The following is a 21,457-nucleotide window of genomic DNA, read 5'->3' on the forward strand; positions in this document are numbered from 1 at the left end:
CATTACTACAGTATTAGAAAATATTGCCACTATCTGAAAACAACCTGATTTATGTCCAAATATTGAATCTTATTACAATAGTATAAATATACGTCATTGTGTTGTATTATACTTATTATTGTCATATTATCCGGAAGTGCTCCACATTCTACGCATGGGTGACCATTGTATAGACCCTACAGTATATTATAATGCAGTTATACAGTATAAGAAAATTATACCCAACCAAAACGAGAAAATATATACACACACACACACATATATATATATATATTTATTTATTTATTTGTTTGAAGTCATTCGGATTATCTTTCACTAATTATGAAATTTTAGTTTCCTTTTCTGTCATATATCTACCTTTCTATCTTATTCGCTGTCTGTGATCACAATGTAAACTACTACTGATCCACTTGAATAAACACATGCAGAATCATTATTTTATTTTTCTTTGAAACATATTTCAACGACTTTATTTCAGTTTGCAGAAGTAAAATGCTTATGTCACATAGAAAATAAGGAATTTTTGGCACTTTTAGTGGATATGTGCGTTGTATAAATTATTATTATTATTATTAAATAAAGGTGGGCACTATGGGGCCTGGCTATTATTACATTATGTAATCGCAGAAATACAATGTGTCTTAAATTTTCAACTAATAAATTCTTTTGGATTTTTAGTTGGTTACCTAGGACTAGAGAAGAGAGTTGTAATAATTCTTTGCAAGTACCAAAGGGTTTTAAATAGTCCAATCACCCTTTGATCAACTTGTGGAACTAGGATGCTTCGTCCTTGACTGGTCTGAGATGTTTAATACTAATTGTTAAGATAAGTATTTGCTTTGTGGAAATGTGATTGCTTAGCCTTTGTTTTTTATTAAGCATTCTCTTTATGATCTGTATAATTGTTTCAATCAGCCTTTCAATTTGTATTAAATTGAATAAAGGTATCTTGAATTAATTGCACATTATTTAAATATTTAGCAATAATGTAACATCTCGAATCAAGGGAAGAAATTCTTTATTCGTGTTTAAAATATTGGCGTATTAATTATTATATATTGGGCCAATTTAAAGATTATTGTCAAAGATAAACTTCTCGTCTATACCTTTGTATACATACTGAACTTAGTAACTCTTACACATTGCACACCTGTAACTGTACATAACTTTAACAGAAAAAATGATTGCTTAATAGAAAAAAATACAAAATAGACGTTGTGTTGATGTTTTGTTATTGCCATGGATGCCCATAGATTCAAGTCATGAATCAAAATTCAGATTTTTTGAAGTGGCCCAGCACCATTTGTACAATTCTTCAAGTATTCCTTCAATGTGAGAACACAGATCTCTTGCAACAGAAATGGTTGTTTTATTTGATTTTTCTTGTGGGCGTCCATGTTTGTCATCGTTGTTGAGATCACTGAAGTCTTGCAGCCATTTAAACTCATCATTAATTGCAGTTTGAATCTAGCAAAAACGAAATGAAATTACAAATGTGTGTTATGTGCCTCTGTAATATTATACAATTTGGAAATAACATTTAAAAAACATCTTAAATAATCGTCTATTTGGGCAATAACGATAATATTTATTATTAGTAGTAGCAGCCTATTATTTAATTCATAATCATTTAATTATGTAATTTTGATAATCATACGGTTTGTGTCATTTCATTTACGTGACCTTACTAAGTGGAATCTACATAATAGACACTTACCGATTTAAGGTATCCAAACAGATCTGGTAATTCATTTTCAAAGTCTACCCAGTGGCTTCCTTTTAGTTGCTTTAGCATTTGGTTTTCAACCGATTCTCGATCCTCGTTTCGAATAATAATAAAATCTAAAGACTTGGGTTTAGCCTTAACCTTCTGCTGCTGCTCCTTAGGTTTGGGATAACCATGTTTGTTTCCTAACAACGCCATAGCATGGTTTAGTGAATTACGTCCTTTCTGTAGCACGGTAGATATATTAGCAGATATGTTATCATCATCCATTAGAATGCTGTATTCCATTTCAAGTTAACATTCTCTTAATGCTTTTAATTCCTGGCCCAACAAAGATCCATCATCAGAAGAAGGCAACACTTCTGCAAGTTCTTGTTTCAGATTAAACTCTTTACGCCAGTTTTCGTCATCTTTAGCGACTAAAGCAATATTTTTCAAAGCCGAACTTCTCAATTCAGTATCTTCCATCTTTTTCGTTTCTTCTAACAATCGCTTCGCACCATTTGAATTTCCCAATTTAGTTGACTGCGTAAACTTTTCTATCGCTTTAAGTTTATCTCCTGCTTTCGTTGCTTTCTCTCCTTCTGCTACAAGTAATTCTACTCTAAGTCGTACAGCTATTGTTTCCAATAGTTTCTAACATATATCTACATTCATCAAGGTTACCTATCTTCAAATTCATCTCAGCGACTTTAAGACGTGTAGCTGTCAATAACTTCTGATCATCGTAGTCATAAATAAATGCTCGCAAGGCTCCTTTATAATACGAATGTAGCTTTGCATTTTCTAGATTCGGTTTAACTTTATCTCGACCTTTTGATTTTGAAATTTTTATATTAAAATGTCTTTTTAAATATTTGATTAGTGCATCGACATGGTTCTGTTGCACATCCAAAAATCCATCCATTCTCAGACGTATTTTTAATAAATCAATGAAGAGCAATTTTCAGACATGTTTGTTTTTTGCAAACTGCCTCATCATGTTGTTTTATACTATTCAAGTAATTAGCATAATTTCGATTTATGTCAAAGCTATCAAATGAGTCGTCTTCAAAATCAAATAACAAGTTATCATATTCGATTTTCGCTTGATCATGTTTTCCCACAGAACCTAGGGCTTATCTGTCCTGGCTCCGACGTCAGATGGTTGAAGTTTAACCGCGATTTCAAGACACTCGAGTTGTTTGTGTATGTTATTATTTTCACGGTAAAGAACAGCTTCTTGAACAAAGATACACGCTGCTTCATAACATTTTTTCTTCGTGCATTCTATAACGTTATGAGCTTCTTTAAAGTATACGGAATTATTATCTTTCGGCCTAGTACACGCTATGTTACGTTTTCGTTTACATCTACACTATGTAATTCTAGTTTAATCTGCCTGTAACGACAGTTTCTATGATCATTTACAAAAAGTAATAATACAAGTTGAGGTATGTCTTCTAGTCATTGAAACTTAGCATTTTGTTGCAGTTTGAATCTAACAAGAGAAATGCAATTACAAATTTATATTAATATGTATCTTTTTTTATTTTTCTTTTTACATTAATTAAATTAAAATACACGTAACTTAGTTTTATATGTTATAATATTGTATTATAACAAAAACAAGATAAACTAGAATTTAATTCGTCACTTTGACGAAGAATAATAATGATTTAAAAATAATCTGCTAAACAGCATGAACAGTTTTGATAATGAAGATGAGCCAGTTTGTGTAGACCATATTGAAAGACAAATATATAAAGAACATTGACTTACCGACACAAGATATACAACATATATTTTGCATTCTTTGATTAGGGTATCAGTTGGTATCACTTTCGGAAAACTATTGATCACCTACAGATCTAGCAGATCGAGTCTTCATACATTCTTGTTTCAAAATATATTCCATAGCAAGATTACAAAATGTATGCAGCTTAGTATAAATGTTATTGTTATTTAAAGATTCACACTGCTATATTTGTATCGCATGTTTCAATTCCGTATGGGCAATTTACCAGTTTCATTTAACTCTTTTTTTTTACAAAAATGGAATCGGTACATGAATATGGTACGCGGAAGAAGAGTGATTTCCGTATTGCTCTAAAAAGAACAAACATTAATATAGGACAGAGAAGTATTGCCTATAGAGGGGCAAACATTTGGAACCGTTTGCCAGAAAAAATACAGTGTGAAACTAAAATTGGAAAATTCAAAAAGGAAATACAAAAACTATTATTAAATAAATACTTACTCATGTACTTTTGTTACTTTTTATTTCTATTTGATATTTTTACTTTTATTGTTTTAATTGCTAATTAGATACAGTATTATAGGGTAATGTGTTTAAGAGCTTCGGCTCTAAATAACAAATATCATTTCTGCGAACACATCATTCAGCCCTTCACGATAATGGTGAATACCAAATCATCTAAATGTTCGCGCTATATTGAATTTTCAGTGTTATGCAAATCATAATTTTGACGGGGTTTTTTTTTCAACCAATCAGAACAAAAATTACATGACCAGAATCTATGAATATTCATCTTTAGTGTAGTGGGAGGCAATCTTTTGTATGTACCCTTTGAGTAACGATAATGATGAATTTAGAGCATGGCCTCACCAAAAATACGATCAAAATACGGCCTCTACGCTGTCAGCGGTTGACTAAGTAGATGTTTTAAACATAATTTGACGGGGTTTTTTTTTCTATGATTTTGTTAAAGTATAAATCATAATATCCACTATTATTTAAGCTTTAGTGTAGTGTGAGGCAATTTTTAATCGGAGTAGTAGTTTCTGAGTTATGGCGATATAAAGACGTTTTTTTAACAAATGACGGTGCGAAAGCAGCGTGAACCCGCTGTGAATGAGCGTTAAGATCGGTTTGAAGCATTAGGGAGTTCAATATATCCATAGAGATCCATATATATATATTCTGTTGATACAAAATAAATGGTACGTCTAGTACCGCGAATAATTTAAATGGCATTCCGGCTGGAAACAATTACTTTTGCTTCATTTTCAGTAGATTGTTAATATTGTCTTATTATACTGGTTTAAAAATAGACTGTGGGCGATGGACGATGTACCATTATGTGTTTCTTTCCATAAGCTAAAATCAGCTTTGCATAATAATATTACATAATTAGCGTCTGTGTTGTAATCCGATTAATGTTATATATCACTTTTATTCAATCCAAAAAACAATAACATCTCATGTAACATCTCGTGGCCAAAGGCCAAATTGCTAGTTACAAATTACATTAAAATTGTACCTATTACAATTAAACAAACACAGAAACATAAAAATGTAGAAAAAATTGAAAAACAGTGTCTGAGAGGAGGCCTGGTATCCCATGCTGTACTCTAGTTGCGGTTAATGAGGTCAATATAAAACGGGATAGGGCTATCAGAAAATCGTTTAGTGCAGACGTGAAATGTTAACGGTTTCGCAGGTTTCTACCATTTATTTGGAAACGATGATGGTGACAAGTAGAGTGGGCAGTGTTAGAGAGACCTTTGGCAAACTTCAGGCAATGGGACACCCTCCTCAAGTGCTTCGCTATATGACACAAAGTCACGATCCAACATCAAACACATTAACAAGTAAGTCCAGAGTGCCAGGTGTTACCAGTGACCTTACATTATCAGGTTTTTTCCCTGTCTTTCCCATGTTTCCCAAATTTGACATACCTCTGTTGCTTGTTTCAACTTATTCTAACTTTCTATTTCTACATACCTAATGATAACATCGATAACACAAACATGAAAACATACTTGACGCTGTTTTCTTATTTATTATTTTGATTATACTATTATAAGGCGTTTCAGTTCTATAGTATATTCTTTCTTTTTCCTTTATTTGGCCAAACTTTCTAATGATTCTTTTGAAAGTTTAATAATGCGTTTTTCAATGAAGGGATAGTTTGTATTTTGTTCAGTAGCTGACGATTTTACCAAACTGCGACAGTCGACGGATCTAGAATGCTGGGAAAAGGATTTTTCAGAAAAAAATTTTTCAACGTGTCTACCTTCTAAATGAGGATGGACAAGCCGAATCCACATTGAATATAAAAAACATACATAAAATATGGCACGATGAATATCATGTACAGGTATTTTGAATTTTCCAGCATCAAATACTATCTCATGTTTCATAAAATAGTTCTGTGGAAACAAACAAGAATAAAATATTATATTAACGTGAACAGAAACCAAATTGTTACTTTTAAACTATAAAACTGGAGCCATTGATACACTCGATTACAATTTTTCTTAGGCCTACAGTTTACGTTTATAAGATAATGCAACAAAACAAAAATATGGGTGACACATCTGTACTGTAATTTGTTAATTAATGATTACGCCAACCAACTGTCTGTCATGCATTCTGTTCAGAAGAGAACAAAAATCTAAAAAATTTGTGTAATGTAAGTATTGCCTAAACAACCTTTTACATTTTATTGTTCAATTTAGATGCTATCTTTACCTCATTTTGATCTGCAGTGGTGTGCTTACTGACAGTCAGACCTAGATAGAAACAAATAGTATATCATTTACTCTGATTATGTACACATTGTTCGAATCTAAAAAAAATACACATCAAGAAAGAAAAATTCTTGTACTTCATTTTCATCAAACCGTATAAAATGTAATGCTACAACTTTGTTAAGAAGGGAATGTATATTATTAATACACTAATACTCATCCTTGACATCTTTAACATATTATTTTATTTCATGAAATAGGAGCCATTTTCTCTTTTTTTTTATCATTCTTTATCATTACTATATATTTCAGCTTTATTACTGGGTGATTTGAAACGGAAATTACGGAAGCCGGTTTGGGCCACTTATTATAAATTAGGGGCCGTTTTCCGCCACTTAATTATCTGGCTGTCCGCCAACCACTTCAGTACTGTGATAAATAGAGTGCATATGACACTATAATTCATGTAAAACTATATTTGAAACGCATTTTAAGCAATAGTATCGCTCAAAAAACATATTATTTATTTATTATGAAGTCTAATAAATACAAAATCTGAAATTTATTTTTATTTCATTTTACGTGAGTGCTACGTATTAAGTTTGGTCAGTAATTATCGATTATTATACTAATATGCCTGCTTGATACATTTAGATTGATTTCTTACGAGCATGCATATATATAATCTATCAATTTTGTTTGCGTTAAAAATGATCAAAATAATAATCATCAAGCCTAAAGTTTACTTTTAAATTATATAAACGTAAACTTGTGGGTTTATAATTATATTATCTATTTCTCACCTTCTCCGTTTAGCTTATCAAGAGCATCTTTGTATACTTGTTGGTCAAACTGTGTCTTCCAAGTCTGCTCAAACTCCTGCTGATGTTTCTCTGTAAAAAGTATTCTCCCTATGTCTTTCAGAAGTTGCCCACTTCGATGCAGTTTCCATAAGTTCTTAAGGGCACTGGGATCCACCAAAGATACATTAAATACTATAGATCCACGTTTTATAATTACATCCCCACTGCATCCACGGTAGAGGAAGTAGCCTATAAATTTTTTCAGATTGTCATAAACCAATGCGACGAACTCCCGAAGTGTCATTCCATGTGCAGGTGACCGTTGTACTATATGTATTGCTACGTCAGCGCCTTTAATAAAACATAAGTATACCTTTATACAGAACATGTTGATAAGTGGAATCGAATTTAGTTCTAATCTGACTTTGCTACAAAATGTCAATGTAACAATAAGTCATGCCATTTTTTCAATCTTTATACCAGACAACGAAAAACGTGTCCAACATGTATAAATCAATGCTTAAAATACTTTAAACTCTACATTATACAATACAATGGCTTCTTGTATCAATAAAAATCAAACAAAATAAAAAAACCTTCTGTGAATGACAAATTTAGAATTAAAATTCTGAGTTAGTCTTCATATTTTGTAAAATTGAAATACTCACTAGTTCCAAATAGACAATTCTTTGCTGTTTGGTTAAGATGTTTTGAAAACATTTCTATCTTTTCTGGTGTATCTTCTAGATATTTTTCTGTCTCCAGATGAAAAATTAAATCCCAAGAAGTTTCAAAATGATACCTAGTCAAACCATAATAGTCTCTAATGCTTATTTTGTCATTGTCACCTTTGAAGTTTCGTACTGAATTAAACAGGCGTTTCCGATAATTTGGCAGGCAGTTTTCTTTCGCCGTTTTTGTATTATAATCACATCCCTCTGGCATATTATACTTAGTTACAAGATCTATTGCTTCCCTCAGAAGTGACAGTTCGGCGATTTCTTTTAACAAATGAACATCATTAACTGCAATAATTCCTTTTTCGGCGAGAAAGTTAAGTAACTGATTTCCTGATTTTGCATTGAGGTCCTCTAAAGGTAGTTTGTCAAATAAAAAGAACCTTAACCATTTGAATGTGTGCGAGTCACTATATATTTTACCGAAATCAGCTTTTAAGTCCATGAACTTTCTCGCTTCATTGTTTTCCATATTCACTAAACTGATGACATTGTAGTAAAATAAGTAGGCCTATATCGATACTACAAAACAAGATATGACAGATCTTACCGAACAGGATCAAGAGAGCGAAACTCAAGTAAGAGCAATGGATGGAAATCCATTCGACACGACGTACCTTGCGTAAGACCAACTTATAGTAATGTGTAACAAAATAGTTTTGACTAAAAATATTCCAAGTCGGCTACTTTAACCATCTTGATAAACATATTTCCATGATTGAAGATACAGTACCTTATTTATAACATATTCGATGTTGATTGTGTATCTCGAGATCTGAGCAATTTCTATTTTCGGTTGAGTCAAGCGGTCATAGAAGAGTGTACGTAAGTAGTCAGCGAGCTTCTGTTAACATTGTATTACTTTCGGCTGATCTGTATTTTGAAATTACCATTCTCCTTTTAATAGTGTATCATTTTGAATGTGTAATTCTGAAAAAGTAACAATTACAAATCAATACTAATTTTCTTTTTTCCCCGATTTTTCTTAATACCTTTCCTAGGCAGCAAAAACAGCCCCTAAAATTCTTAATATTAACTTAACCTAACCCTCTTTAAATAATCGTTTACTATATTAAATAAAAGCAGAACCCGTTGCCGGGGGTTGAACCATTGGAAAATCGAAGCACACCAATCATCCAAAGAGATGGCTGGTAGGAAAGCGTTGACATAACTCTTTTGAAGGAAATGCAACTGTACAGGCTATCAGTACCCATGGGGCCGAGATGAAGCTTGCTATCAGAAGACCCAATACTGTAGAAATAATAACATCATGCCACGAAGGAATGTATATTGTGATAAACCCGAGCATGACTCCCAAGCATGACTGATTTCGAACAAGGTCCTAAGGTACAGTATTTATATAATATAGGAGATCAACAGGGTGTACAGTAGACTATTATCTAAAGCAAATACATTTGTTTGCTTCCTCCATAGTTTTGCAATATCATTCAAAGAGTTAATTAAACCTTTACATGTCTTCCACTTCCAAAGATGATTAATGATTTTTTAGTTTTTCCTACAGGCATTTTCCACAGATCATAGCAAAGGATTAGTAGTGCATTACATAAAGAATATTATAAAAATATTTAAAAACTCGTACACCAAATAGTATGTTTTGATGATGATTTGTTTGTATTTTAGTCAGTCTTTTCATTCACAAATATTATCCTGGCTTCTTATTATAAACTTCCTCCTAGCCCTCCTCAAGATGAGGAGCCATAATAATGAACATAGAATATTATAAACATTTATAAAATTTAAAGACATAAAGATCGTAAATAGCTTCCAACAATTACACAAACGACTGAATGTAGAGAGGGCTCCTGCGTCTGATGACGTACTATATTGCATTATAAAAAAAACAAAAGTGGTTGTATGTAACCTTTTATGTACAATACCTGTTTGGTTCTTTGATGACAATTTCTTTGTAGCAGCTGCTCAATCGAAGTTACTGTAATACTGGGACTAGGTGCATGTGAAGCTAAATAAGACAGTGAGCCCTCAAACTGATTGAACCTAAACACCTGGGAAATATAAATTATGAGTAAATAACATAAAGCGTTATTATTTACAATTCTTACAAAATGTTTGTTAAAATAGCACCCATTTGTTCCAATTTCACATGCCGCTGTATGAGTACGAACAACTCACTATTGACAATTAACGCCAACAACACCAGTGTTCACGTTGAGACACATTGATCTTAAATGCTTTAATGGGAAAGTGACCAGATGTTACTAAATAACATATATAACATATGAAAATCTAAATAAAAAATATAATCAAAATTCATGATTTTCAGTTTATACAGAAATTAAGTACAGCATATGAATAATTATTGTAGCGTTCAGCAATAACCTCTTCTGTTTATAGAAGCATTAGCTTTTCAGCCACAAACAAGAAAATTCTACTTTTGCTATTCACAGTTGCGAGAAAATACATAATATGTATGGGAGAAACTCCACAGATATTATCTGTGGAGTTTTTTCCATAAAGTGGTTTTATTTGTATATTATGTAAAAGTATTGCTTATATTCAACACAAAAATTACCGAAACACTTTTCTCAACAGAATTGTTATTATTAGCCTTTCTGTTTCAGCCTGAAAGTTGTTATTGCCGAAGGTACAATGCAATAATATTATTGTACGTTCATGTATTGACACAATTTAAGCATGACTGATTTAGTAAACTATTGAGAATAAATGACTATAAATACATTATTTAAACCAAATAAATGTATTTTCTTCCTCAATGAGTTTCTGTGAATCGAGGTATAGGCCTAGGTGCGGCCAATATCAACATGGCTTCTTTTTACACTTATATTTAAGTAGGCCTATGTATTCTTATTTTTGTACATGATCTGACTAACTTAGCTGAAAGCTAAAATGTAGTAATGTACATTAAAGTAACTAAACAATATGTAGACACACGCACAATTAGTTTGGGTCGGGAATTTATAATGGACTCTATTTTGCTCAAACAAGTGTATAAAAACTACAAGAACATTTACTGTTAATTGTTGTTGGGTTAATTTAGTGTTCCATTTTCCCCGTTGATTTCAGTCCACATTTACAATGTTCGTTCTTATACACTAACCCTAACCCTCTCTATATATCTATAATTTTAGGCCAATTGATACACTTTATGGCATAATGGTCATGAAAATAACCTAGTATAATAATAATTAGGCCTATACGTACATTGAATTAATGTGTTTTTTTCATGACTATACCTTAAGAAAGTTGTAAAGTCGTTGCGATTTCTTTTCTAAACAATTTTAAAACCTCCTATTTGTATGCCAATAAATATATATACAGTATATGAAATATAAAAGTAGTTTTTGGAAAAAAAATAAATTTGACTTAAATTGTTGTAACTTTAATGTATGTGATGACCTTGCAATACTGTTACATTTTAATGGGATTTTTTTATATGTCTTATTTGTATATTTCAATTTTGTGTGTAGTTTTGATGTGAATTTGGCTATTTTTGGTTCGTCATTTTTAATATTTTAGTTTTTGTACTGCAATATTTTGTCTGTTTATACTATACCAGAAAAAAAAACTAAACACACAGGCCTACCATGAAACGAACGATCAATATGTTTACATGTTGATACCACAATATGAGACATTTTGCCGGCCTCGCCCAATCAATACACTGCGCCGCTAACGTAATGCGACAACTACTTTCTTGTCATCAGGAATTTACTCACATAGGCCTACGTCTATAAAATAATTACATTTATTTACTTACCCTTTGTCTTGTCTAACTTGGTCGTAAAACAGAAAGATTTACTAAAACCAACTTCAAGTTCGAAAATGCAAAAGTTAGTGTAATTCACCAGGAAATGACAAAATATTGCAATGGTATTGGGTCTTGTATTATAATTTCACATTGTCCTATTATAATATTACTATCATCTGGAAATTCCCCACATTATACGGATGGGTGATCATGTTAGACAGCTTTGTGTAGATATTAGTGAATCGTAAGAAACTATGCCTATTTATTATTATGTATAACAAGCAAAATCAATAAGTGTTACATACATTGGTTACCATAGCACCAGAAATAATAAACAAAAGAAAAAAAATGCACTGATTGAATACGTAGACAAAAATCACTGGTTTGTATAAAATCAAGGAATTTTCTCTCAAAAATCAACATCAATAATCATAATTTAATTTCATTACAGTATAAAACTGAATTGCCAAAAAAAAAAGCCTGCAAAAGACAAGGGCATTAACACGAACTGAAATCTTTTTAAAAGAAATCTATTTACATTTATATCATTATTCTTTTGCTTCAGAAACAGTAAAATTGAATTCCTATTGTCATCACTTTAACTATTAAAAAAAAGTTAAAACATTATTTTACTATACATTATTCCATAAATTACAGTATTTAACATTATTCACATGATGAATTTATTATAAACAATCACACGATAAAAAAGTTTTACAATATACTTAGCCATAAGAAGCGCGTTTACACATTAACAAATGTGGCGTCATTGCGCAAAATTCTTGGGCTAGATTTTCTTTCAAAAAGAATTTCTATTGTTTTCATTGTTGGTACTGTTATTATTACATTGCCGCTACAATGAAAATTTAACCATTGTATTGTTCACATTACAAGTTAACCATAGAATTACTCAATCAAAGAATAAAAGGAATAAAAACATCACATATTAGTTATTTGCTAATATTTAGAAGTCTAATATGGTACAGGACTAGAGTACTTTTGTTTTACACTCGTATTCTTGGTATGTTTTATGATTATTATGCGATTTCAGATCCCGCTCCGTAGCTGAATTAGTAGCAAACCGATTATAGAGCAAGACTCTCGAGTATCAAGTCTTTCAAGACCAGTTGTAGTTAGGGCTAGATAATAATTTCATATATCATTTTGTAGTGTGTTTGCCTAAGGAGTTTGTATGTTTGCCGATGTGCTTTGTCTTTGTCCTACTCAGAAGTCACATTTTCAATCGTTTTGTGTTCGTAGGCTTCCTTACCATCGTTATACCGATAGATTTACTTTTTTATCCACGGTTCTTTTTCAGTGATCCAGCACCATTTGTAAATTTCTTCAAGTATTTCTTCGATGTTGGAACACATATTTCTAGCAACATGAATGGTTTCACTCGAGATTTCTACTGGGCGCCGATGTTTGTCGTCATTGTTGAGATCAACGAAATCTTGCAGCCATTTAAACTCGGCGTTTGTAGCAGGTTGAATCTATCAGAGAGAAACGTAATTTTAAATGTGTACCTATCTAAGAATAACAAAAATAGCTTACTAAGCATTTAAAATACAAGAACTGTAGTAGTTTTTGTTTATAATAATGATAATGACAATACTTAACTAATGATTCTAATTTTGAATTTGCAGATTTGATACTTTGTGTACATTTAACTTTATTTTTTTTATTTATTTTTTTTTAAATTTTTTTTTTTTTTTAAACCATATTTAATGAGGGTGATCCATCCAGCTATTGCTGATCATTAGGGACCCTCAGAGGTTCACAAGACAAACATATACACAAGATGCTCTACATAAACAGTCTTATTACAAGTCTTTGGGAGTGGAGTAATTTGGTCCTTAGAAAAAATCCTGACATGTGACGGGACTTGAACCCAGGACCCTTAGAGTGGTAGCCAAGCATCATAACCACCAAGCCACAACTCCACTCCAAAATTTAACAGACAACGTCAAATGAAAACTACAATAATACAGAATGTCACTTACCGATACAAGATATATCAGCAAAGGTTTGAATTTATTTCGAAAACCTTTCCATTGTCTCTTCTCTAGTATCTTTTGAACTCGTTGTTCAACAGTTTCAGGTGGTGTCACTTTCGGAATAATAATGAAGTCTACAGATCTAGCTTTGGAATTGGGATAATGCTTGTTTCCAAAATGCTCCATAGCATGGTTTAGTATATTATGGCCTTGTTGTAGCACAATTGAAATGTTAGCAGATATATTATCATCATCCATTAGAATGCTGTATTCCATTTCAAGTTGGCATTCTCTTAATGCCTTTAATTCTTGACCCATCAAGGATCCATCATCACAAGAAGGCAACATTTCTGCAAGTTCTTCTTTCAAATTAAACTCTTTACTCCAGTTTTCGTCAAGGTTAGCGACTGTAGAAATGCGTTTCAAAGCAGTCATTCTCAATTCAGTATCTCTGGTCCGTTTCGCTTCTTCTAATAACCTTTTCGCACCATCTAAACTTCCAATCTCTGTTGCACGAGTGAACATTCTTATCGCTTTAATGCTATCTCCTGACTTGGCTTCTTTCTTTCCTTTTGCTACAAATAAGTCCATTGTAAGTTGACGGACGTCTTTCTCTGTCACACATGTCTCGCATTTAATAATCGCTAAAATATTAATACAAACATCAAAACGACTCATCTTCAAATTCATTCGAGCGAATTTAACAAGTGTCTCAATTTCCTCGTCGTGACTTGTATTTGGTGTATTTTCATAATGAAATGCTCGCAAGGCTCCTTTATAATAAGAACAAGCATTCTTAAAGTCACCTATCATTTCATGTAGTTTTGCATTTTCTAGATTCGGTTGAATTTTACCTCGATTTCTCGATCGTTTAATTTTAATATTGAAATGTTTTTGTAAAGATGTGATTAGTTTATTCACGTGACTCTGCTGCTCATCTATAAACGCAATAAGCCCATTCTCGGAAATGTTCTTTACGAATGACGTAACAGCAATCTTTAAACACTCTTGCTTTCTGAAAACTGCCTCATCATATTCCGTTATACTATTCAAGTACTTTGCATAATTGCGGTTTATGTCGAAGCTATCAAATTGATCTTTAAAATTAGATAGTAAGCTATCATACACTGAAACAACTTCGTCGTGGTCTCCCAGCAAGGCTAAAGCATTTGCCTTATCTATTCTAGCTCCGACGTCAGATGGTTTCAGTCTGATCGCAATTTCAAGACACTCCAATTGTTTGTTTGGGTCATTCTTCTCCCGGTACAAAACTGCCTCTTGAACAAAGATACACGCTGCTTTATCGTAATTTTCTTTCGCATATTCTATAACGTTATAAGCTTTCTCATAGTATATTGAATCGTATTTAGGTTCACTGCATTTCCAGTTTCCTACGCTTCTGCATCGGCATTCACACATTCGGATATAGCTTTGAGCTATAAGGCTCAGAATTCTTGGCCTGGAGGCGTTTAGTGTTGCTTCTTCGAGTAACTTCATAATTTTCATTATACAAGGATCAAGTTTGTTTTCGAATACAAGACTGTGGCCAACATCTTGTTCGGATTGTAAACGGTTCTTGACCTCTTGTTGATATTTTCTTCTGTATATATCAGCTAAGATCGTCTTGGCATAGGCATGATCAGAATCTAGTTCCAATACTTCAACCATGATTTCTTCAACACGATTCATTTCATTAGACCACTCACACTTGTTTAGATTATGTTTGTTTCTTCGCCATGTTATGAGTCCAAGCATAAACCTCCACTCGACATTTTCTGGACATATCTCGGTTGCTACTTTCAGTTCAGTCTCACTTTCTTCGTACCTAGAAAATGATAACCTAGACAGCGCGAAGCCTTTAGTCACATGGACACTTGCTTGAAACCGTCTCTTGTATTCTTCTGTAGAATCTTCATATGTTTTAAGAATTCTGTCCAATTTATGGTAACTCTCCTTCTTTTCACGTTGATTGCTTGGAAACCAACACTTTAATGCCAAATATATTGATGTATAACCATCTTTTATTGACTCCGCGTCAGGCAATTTTGATATGGCACAGAACGCTTCTTCGTTTTTTTGCTTCGCTGTCGCAATATCCTTTTCATCGTTTCCTTTAAAATCTGACATGTATAAGTAGCTTTCAAATAAAAGTGCCTCAACGGTGAAGGATTCTTTATCCCCCTGGTGTTCAGCAATTGATTGTTTTAACGATTTGAATGATTTAGAAGTAGGCAAATGTTCAAGTTTCCAATTAGCATGAAAATGTACGTGTTGTAAATCTCGTTCCATTGTGGACATGTTTGAGTCACTGTCAACAGAAACATTAACATTATTAATTTTGACTGATAAAGACCCATTCTCTAAAATTTTGTAAAGTGATGCATATATATATATATATATTACTTTAAACACATTAAACCAGGTCATTCCTTGTCTTTTAAATGGCTAGTCACAGACATAACTCATGTAGAGTCTTCAACATTTTCTCACTCAAAAAGTATAGGAGGGTTAGGTGATGCTACCAATCTCCGAAAACTTCACTATATTATACATCGCCAAATCATCCACTGGTCAAATACGGTAAACATTTAGACCTGGGTCCTAGATCCCATTTGGTAATACCAAATTCTCACCCACCCAATTCTGCTTCTAAAATTTGTGTAACATTTAATTGCATTAAAGCATAATATTATCACCGGTGATATTATAAAATAAATTATGTAAGGTGTTCTATGGCATCTGTTAACAATTCCGACAGGTTTAGTATTGATTATTTGATGTTTTTACTACGTGGCAGTGATCATCAGCATCAGAACATCAGAACAATATATAGTATAATTTGTATTATAAGTAGACTAGGTAGATTTAGAATGTAGTGCAATTTACCTCCATGTTAAAAAAAAAGACTACGCCGTGCGTACGTTGCAACGTTAATTTGTATACAAAAAGTTTGATTCCCTAGGACGCAAACGCAACGCAAGTAATTTGACCAATCACAAGCGATAGATTGTCTGAACTCTCGCTCGGTCAACTCATTGTTCTACTCAAATTCTATCGGTACTTTTCGATTAAGTGTAACTAACAAAATAACATAAATATCGGACGATAAGCAACAAAAATATGTGAAAAGAATAAAAGATCCTAATTCCAGGCTGACTGCACATACTACGACACGGTACGCGTCCGATAACCTTCTACTGTGATCTATCTTAAATTGACTGTATAAGGCGTGGAAGAGTACAATACATTTTACACAGTAGGCCTTGACACATTAAAATACATATTGATGTTTGTGGTTCGCAACAGTCATCCGCAAACTGTACATACTATAATCGTGCAAATGAATTAATGTAACCTTACCATGCGATGTATGTTTATCTTCATAATTTAGATACATGGAACAGCCAGACAATTGGACAATTCAGGAAAAGAAAACGGGTAACGTGACGCATAGTACAATTTTACATTTCTATGATATCAATATTGTGACGTGGCGAAGCTGAGCTGGCCTATTGCAAAATTTCGTCAGTTCACTCAAACTTGTTTATATTCGCTAGGCCTATATTATAAAATCCAGCATAAACTTCCACTTCCACATATTTTTCACATATCTCGGTTGCTTATTTCAGTACAGTCTATTACAACATTTAATAGCTTACAAAATTGTTATTCCAACAGTATAAAACCTGGATTACGAAGTTAATTTTACGAAGGACGTTTAGTGCTATGACAAAAACATTAACTTGAAAACGAATACGTATCCCGCTTCATGAATAAAAATACAGAAAAAATGTTAGTGTAATTCACCAGGAAATGATAAAATATCACAATAGCATTGGGTCTTGTATTACATGTATTATAATTTCACATTGTCCTATTATACTATTATTATCATCTGGAAATTCCCCACATTATACGCATGGGTGATCATGTTAGACAGCTTGTGTAGATATTAGTGAATCGTAAGATCTAGAAACTATGCCTATTTATTATTATGTATAACAAGCAAAATCAATAATGTTATACATACATTGGTTACCAGAGAACCAGAATTAATAACCAAAAGAAAAAAATGCACTGATTCAATACGTAGACAACTCTCTGGTTTGTATAATATCAAGGATTGTTTTACTAAAAAATCAACATCAATAATCATAATTTAATTACAGTATAAAATTGAATTGCTAAAAAAAAGACATTAAAACTGATTTAAATCTTTAAAAAGGAAATCTATTTACACTTTCAGATGACATTGTTGTCCTGGGAGAGCAAATCAATGAAGTAGAGGATATACTTAAGACCTTGCAAATGCCAGCAAATTAATTGAAAATGAATATGAATAATACAAAAGTTATGGCAAATTCCATGGTACCTCATGGATCTGTAACTGTTAATGGCAATAAAATTGATGAAGTTAATGAATATATCTATCTGGGGCAGAGATTTAGCCTGAAAGAAAAGAATCAAGTACATGAGATAAAGAGGAGAATCAGATTGGGCTGGTGCCAATATGGAAAACTGAGCAACATCAGGTGAAATACCGTTTCAAAAAGAAAGATCTTTAATCAATGCGTGTTACCAACCATGACACATGGAGCTGCGACCTAGGCACTGTCAAATAAAATGGAAAAGAAAATAGCAGCAGTTGACTGACAATGGCTGATAATGATTTACACTTATATTAATAATATTTTGCTTCAGAGACAGTATTGAATTCATATTGTCATCAATTTAACTATTTAAACATTATTTTTCTATACATTATTTATTCCATTTATTACAGTATTTAACATTATTCAGGTGATGAATTCATTATAAACAATCACACGATAAAAAGGTTTTACATTTACTTAGCCATAAGAAGCGCGTTTACACATCAACAAAAGTGGCTTCATTCCGCAAATGCTGGCTAGATTTTCTTTAAAAAAACATTTATATTATTTTCTTTATTGGTACTGTTATTATTACTTTGCCACTACAATGAAAATGTAACCATTGTATTGTTCAAGTTAACAATAGAATTACTCAATCAAACAATAAAAGGTATACAGCATATCACATATTAGTTATTTGCTAACATTTAGAAGTCTGATCACAGATGGTACAGGACTAGAATATATTTTTTTTTACACTTGTATTCTTGGTATGTTTTATCAGAACGTTTAAACATGTTATGATTATTATGCGATTTCAGATCCCGTTCCGTAGCTGATTTAGTAGCAAACCGATTATAGAGCAAGTCTTCTAAGACCAGGTGTAGTTAGGGCTAGATAATAATGTCATATAAAATTTTGTAGTGTGTTTGCCTACATGAGTACTGTATGTTTGCCGATGTGCTTTGTCTTTGTCCTACTCAGAAGTCACATTTTCAATCAGGGCAAAACAGAATAACGTTTTGTGTTCGTAGGCCTCATTACCATCGTTATACCGATAGATTTACTTTTTTATCCAAGGTTCTTTTTCAGTAAACCAGCACCATTTGTAAATTTCTTCAAGTATTTCTTCAATGTTGGAACACATATTTCTTGCAACATGAATGGTTTCACTCGAGTTTTCTACTGGGCGTCGATGTTTGTCGTCATTGTTGAGATCAATGAAGTCCTGCAGCCATTTAAACTCAGCATTTGTAGCAGGTTGAATCTATCAGAGAGAAACGTAATTTCAAACGTGTTTATGTAATTTTTATAACTAAGAATAACAAAAACAGCTTATTAAGCATTTAAAATACAAGTACTGTAGTATTTTTTGTTTATAACAATAATAATGACAATACTTCATTAATGATTCTAATTTGGAATTTACAGATTTGATATTTTATTTACATTTAACTTTACTTAACAAACAACGCCGAATGAAAACTACAATAATACAGAATGTCACTTACCGATACAAGATATATCAGCAAAGGTTTGAATTTATTTCGAAAACCTTTCCATTGTCTCTTCTCTAGTATCTTTTGAACTCGTTGATCAACAGTTTCAGGTGGTGTCACTTTCGGAATAATAATGAAATCGACAGATCTAGCTTTGGAATTGGGATAATGTTTGTTTCCAAATTGCTCCATAGCATGGTTTAGTATATTATGACCTTTCTGTAGCACATTTGAGATGTTAGCCGATATTATCATCCTCCATTAGAATGCTGTATTCCATTTCAAGTTGGTTATTTCGTAATGTCTTTAATTCTTGGCCCATCAAAGATCCATCATCACATGAAGGTAACAGTTCTGCAAGTTTTTGCTTCAGATTAAACTGTTTACTCCAGTTTTCGTTATCTTTAGTGACTGAAGCAATACATTTTAAAGCAGACATTCTCAATTGACCGTCTTCCATCTTTTTCGTTTCTTCTAATAATAGTATCGCAGCATTTACACTTCCCATTTCTGTTGACTGCGTAAACATGTCTATCGCTTTACGATTATCTCCTGATTTAGCTAATTTACAACCTTTTGCTATAAGTAAATCCATTCGAAGTTTTTGACATAACTTGTCTTGCTCTTTTGTACACTTATCGCTTTTTATACTGGCCAAACTATTACTACAACCATCAAGGTTACCTATCTTCAAATTCATCTCAGCGAACTTAAGACGTGTCTCTGTCAATAACCCCTGATCGTGATCTTTATCTGGCATTCTTTCAAATTCTTGCAATGCTTTTTTATAATATGAGCAAGCAACCTTAAACTCACGTATTTTTTCATGTAGCCTTGCATATTCTATATGCTCATTGACATTCGAGTTGTACAGTTTGGGCTTTAAATATTTCTTTAAATACTCAATTACTTTATCAGCTTGACCCTGCTGCTCATCATTAAATTCGATGGGTGCATTTTCAGACTTCACGAATGACTCAACAGCAATGTCTAAACACACTTGATTTTTAACAATTGCTTTTCCAAATTCTTGTATTGACACAAAATAACGTGCATAATTTTGGTTTACGTCAAACAAGACAAATGGATCGTCTTTAAATTCAAATAGCAGATTATCATACACGGCACGCGCATCCTCATGTTTTTTCAAAGCGGTTAATGCCTTTGCCTTTTGCATTTTGGCTGCGGAGTCAGATGGTTCAAGTCTTATTGCATTTTCAAGACACTCCAATTGTTTGTTTATGTCATTCTTTTCTCGGTAAAGAACTGCTTCTTGAACAAAAATACACGCTGATTCACCATAATTTTGTTTTGTATATTGTATAACATCATGAGCTTTTTTAAGGTACAAATTGCATTTAGGTTGTTGGCTGCAACTTAAGTTTCCTTTTAATCTTCTACATCTACAATCATTCATCTGAATATAGCATTTAGCTATAAGACTCAATATTCTTGGTTTAGACGCATTTTCTTTTGCTTCACTGAGTAGGTTCAATATTTTGTCTATACAAGGATTCTCCACATTATCGAATATAAGACTGTGATCTAAATGGCTGGTAGATGACATATTTATACACTGCTGTTCATATTTTCGTCTCTGTATATCAGCTAATATCGTCTTGGCATAAGCATGATCAACATCTTGTTTCAATACTTCATCCATTATTTTTTCGACACGATTCATTCCATCAGACCATTCAAACTTGTACATATTAAGTTTATTTCTTCGCCATGTTATGAGTCCAAGCATAAACTTCCACTCAACATTTTCTGGACATATCTCTGTTGCCTGCTTCAGTTCACTCTCACTTTCTTCGTACCTAGAACATTTTAACCTTGACAGTGCAAAACCTTTAGTTGCTTGAAACATTCTTCCTTCTTCTTCTGCAGCATCCTCATATACTGTAAGAAGGCTTTTAAGTTCCTCGTAGATGTCTTCGCTTTCGCTTTGATCGGTTTCGAACCAACACTTTAATGCCAAATATATTGATTTATACCCATCTTTGATTGATTCATTGCCAGATAATTCTGATATTAACATGAAATGCTTTTTCATTTATTTCCTTCGCTTTTACAATATTCGTATTATCGTTTCCAT

General features: G+C 32.5%; 4 protein-coding genes across 4 annotated transcripts in view; all 4 read right to left on the bottom strand.

The window, feature by feature from the left end:
* The window catches only part of LOC144838141 (uncharacterized), a 58,523-nt gene extending 56,282 nt beyond the window's left edge, over positions 1-2,241 (bottom strand). The window contains exons 1-2 of the mRNA XM_078693505.1: positions 1,718-2,241; positions 1,215-1,467 (exon numbers count right to left, since the gene is read on the bottom strand). Coding sequence (XP_078549631.1) covers positions 1,261-1,467; positions 1,718-2,014 — 504 coding nt within the window. The 5' untranslated portion in view covers positions 2,015-2,241 and the 3' untranslated portion in view covers positions 1,215-1,260. The remainder of the gene's footprint in view (positions 1-1,214; positions 1,468-1,717) is intronic.
* A 2,811-nt stretch (positions 2,242-5,052) lies between these two features.
* On the bottom strand, positions 5,053-7,905 carry LOC144852380 (uncharacterized). Its single transcript, XM_078710169.1, has 4 exons — positions 7,674-7,905; positions 7,006-7,356; positions 6,204-6,244; positions 5,053-5,881 (listed from the first exon to the last, which is right to left on the bottom strand). Exons 1-4 carry the CDS (start codon positions 7,723-7,725, stop codon positions 5,573-5,575), a joined length of 753 nt encoding a protein of 250 aa, XP_078566295.1. The 5' UTR covers positions 7,726-7,905; the 3' UTR covers positions 5,053-5,572.
* Positions 7,906-11,847: 3,942 nt separating this feature from the next.
* Positions 11,848-15,705, bottom strand: LOC144837585 (uncharacterized). The gene is made up of 2 exons (XM_078692774.1): positions 13,494-15,705; positions 11,848-12,983 (listed from the first exon to the last, which is right to left on the bottom strand). The coding sequence occupies exons 1-2, from the start codon at positions 15,612-15,614 to the stop codon at positions 12,780-12,782; spliced, it is 2,325 nt and encodes a 774-aa protein (XP_078548900.1). The 5' UTR covers positions 15,615-15,705; the 3' UTR covers positions 11,848-12,779.
* Positions 15,706-18,632: 2,927 nt separating this feature from the next.
* Positions 18,633-21,415, bottom strand: LOC144839985 (uncharacterized). The gene is made up of 2 exons (XM_078695635.1): positions 19,372-21,415; positions 18,633-19,127 (listed from the first exon to the last, which is right to left on the bottom strand). The coding sequence occupies exon 1, from the start codon at positions 21,413-21,415 to the stop codon at positions 19,598-19,600; it is 1,818 nt and encodes a 605-aa protein (XP_078551761.1). The 3' UTR covers positions 18,633-19,127; positions 19,372-19,597.
* Between the last annotated feature and the right edge of the window lie 42 nt (positions 21,416-21,457).

This window comes from Antedon bifida, chromosome 1 (genome assembly GCF_963402885.1).
Source record: "Antedon bifida chromosome 1, ecAntBifi1.1, whole genome shotgun sequence".
Lineage (NCBI taxonomy): Eukaryota > Metazoa > Echinodermata > Crinoidea > Comatulida > Antedonidae > Antedon > Antedon bifida.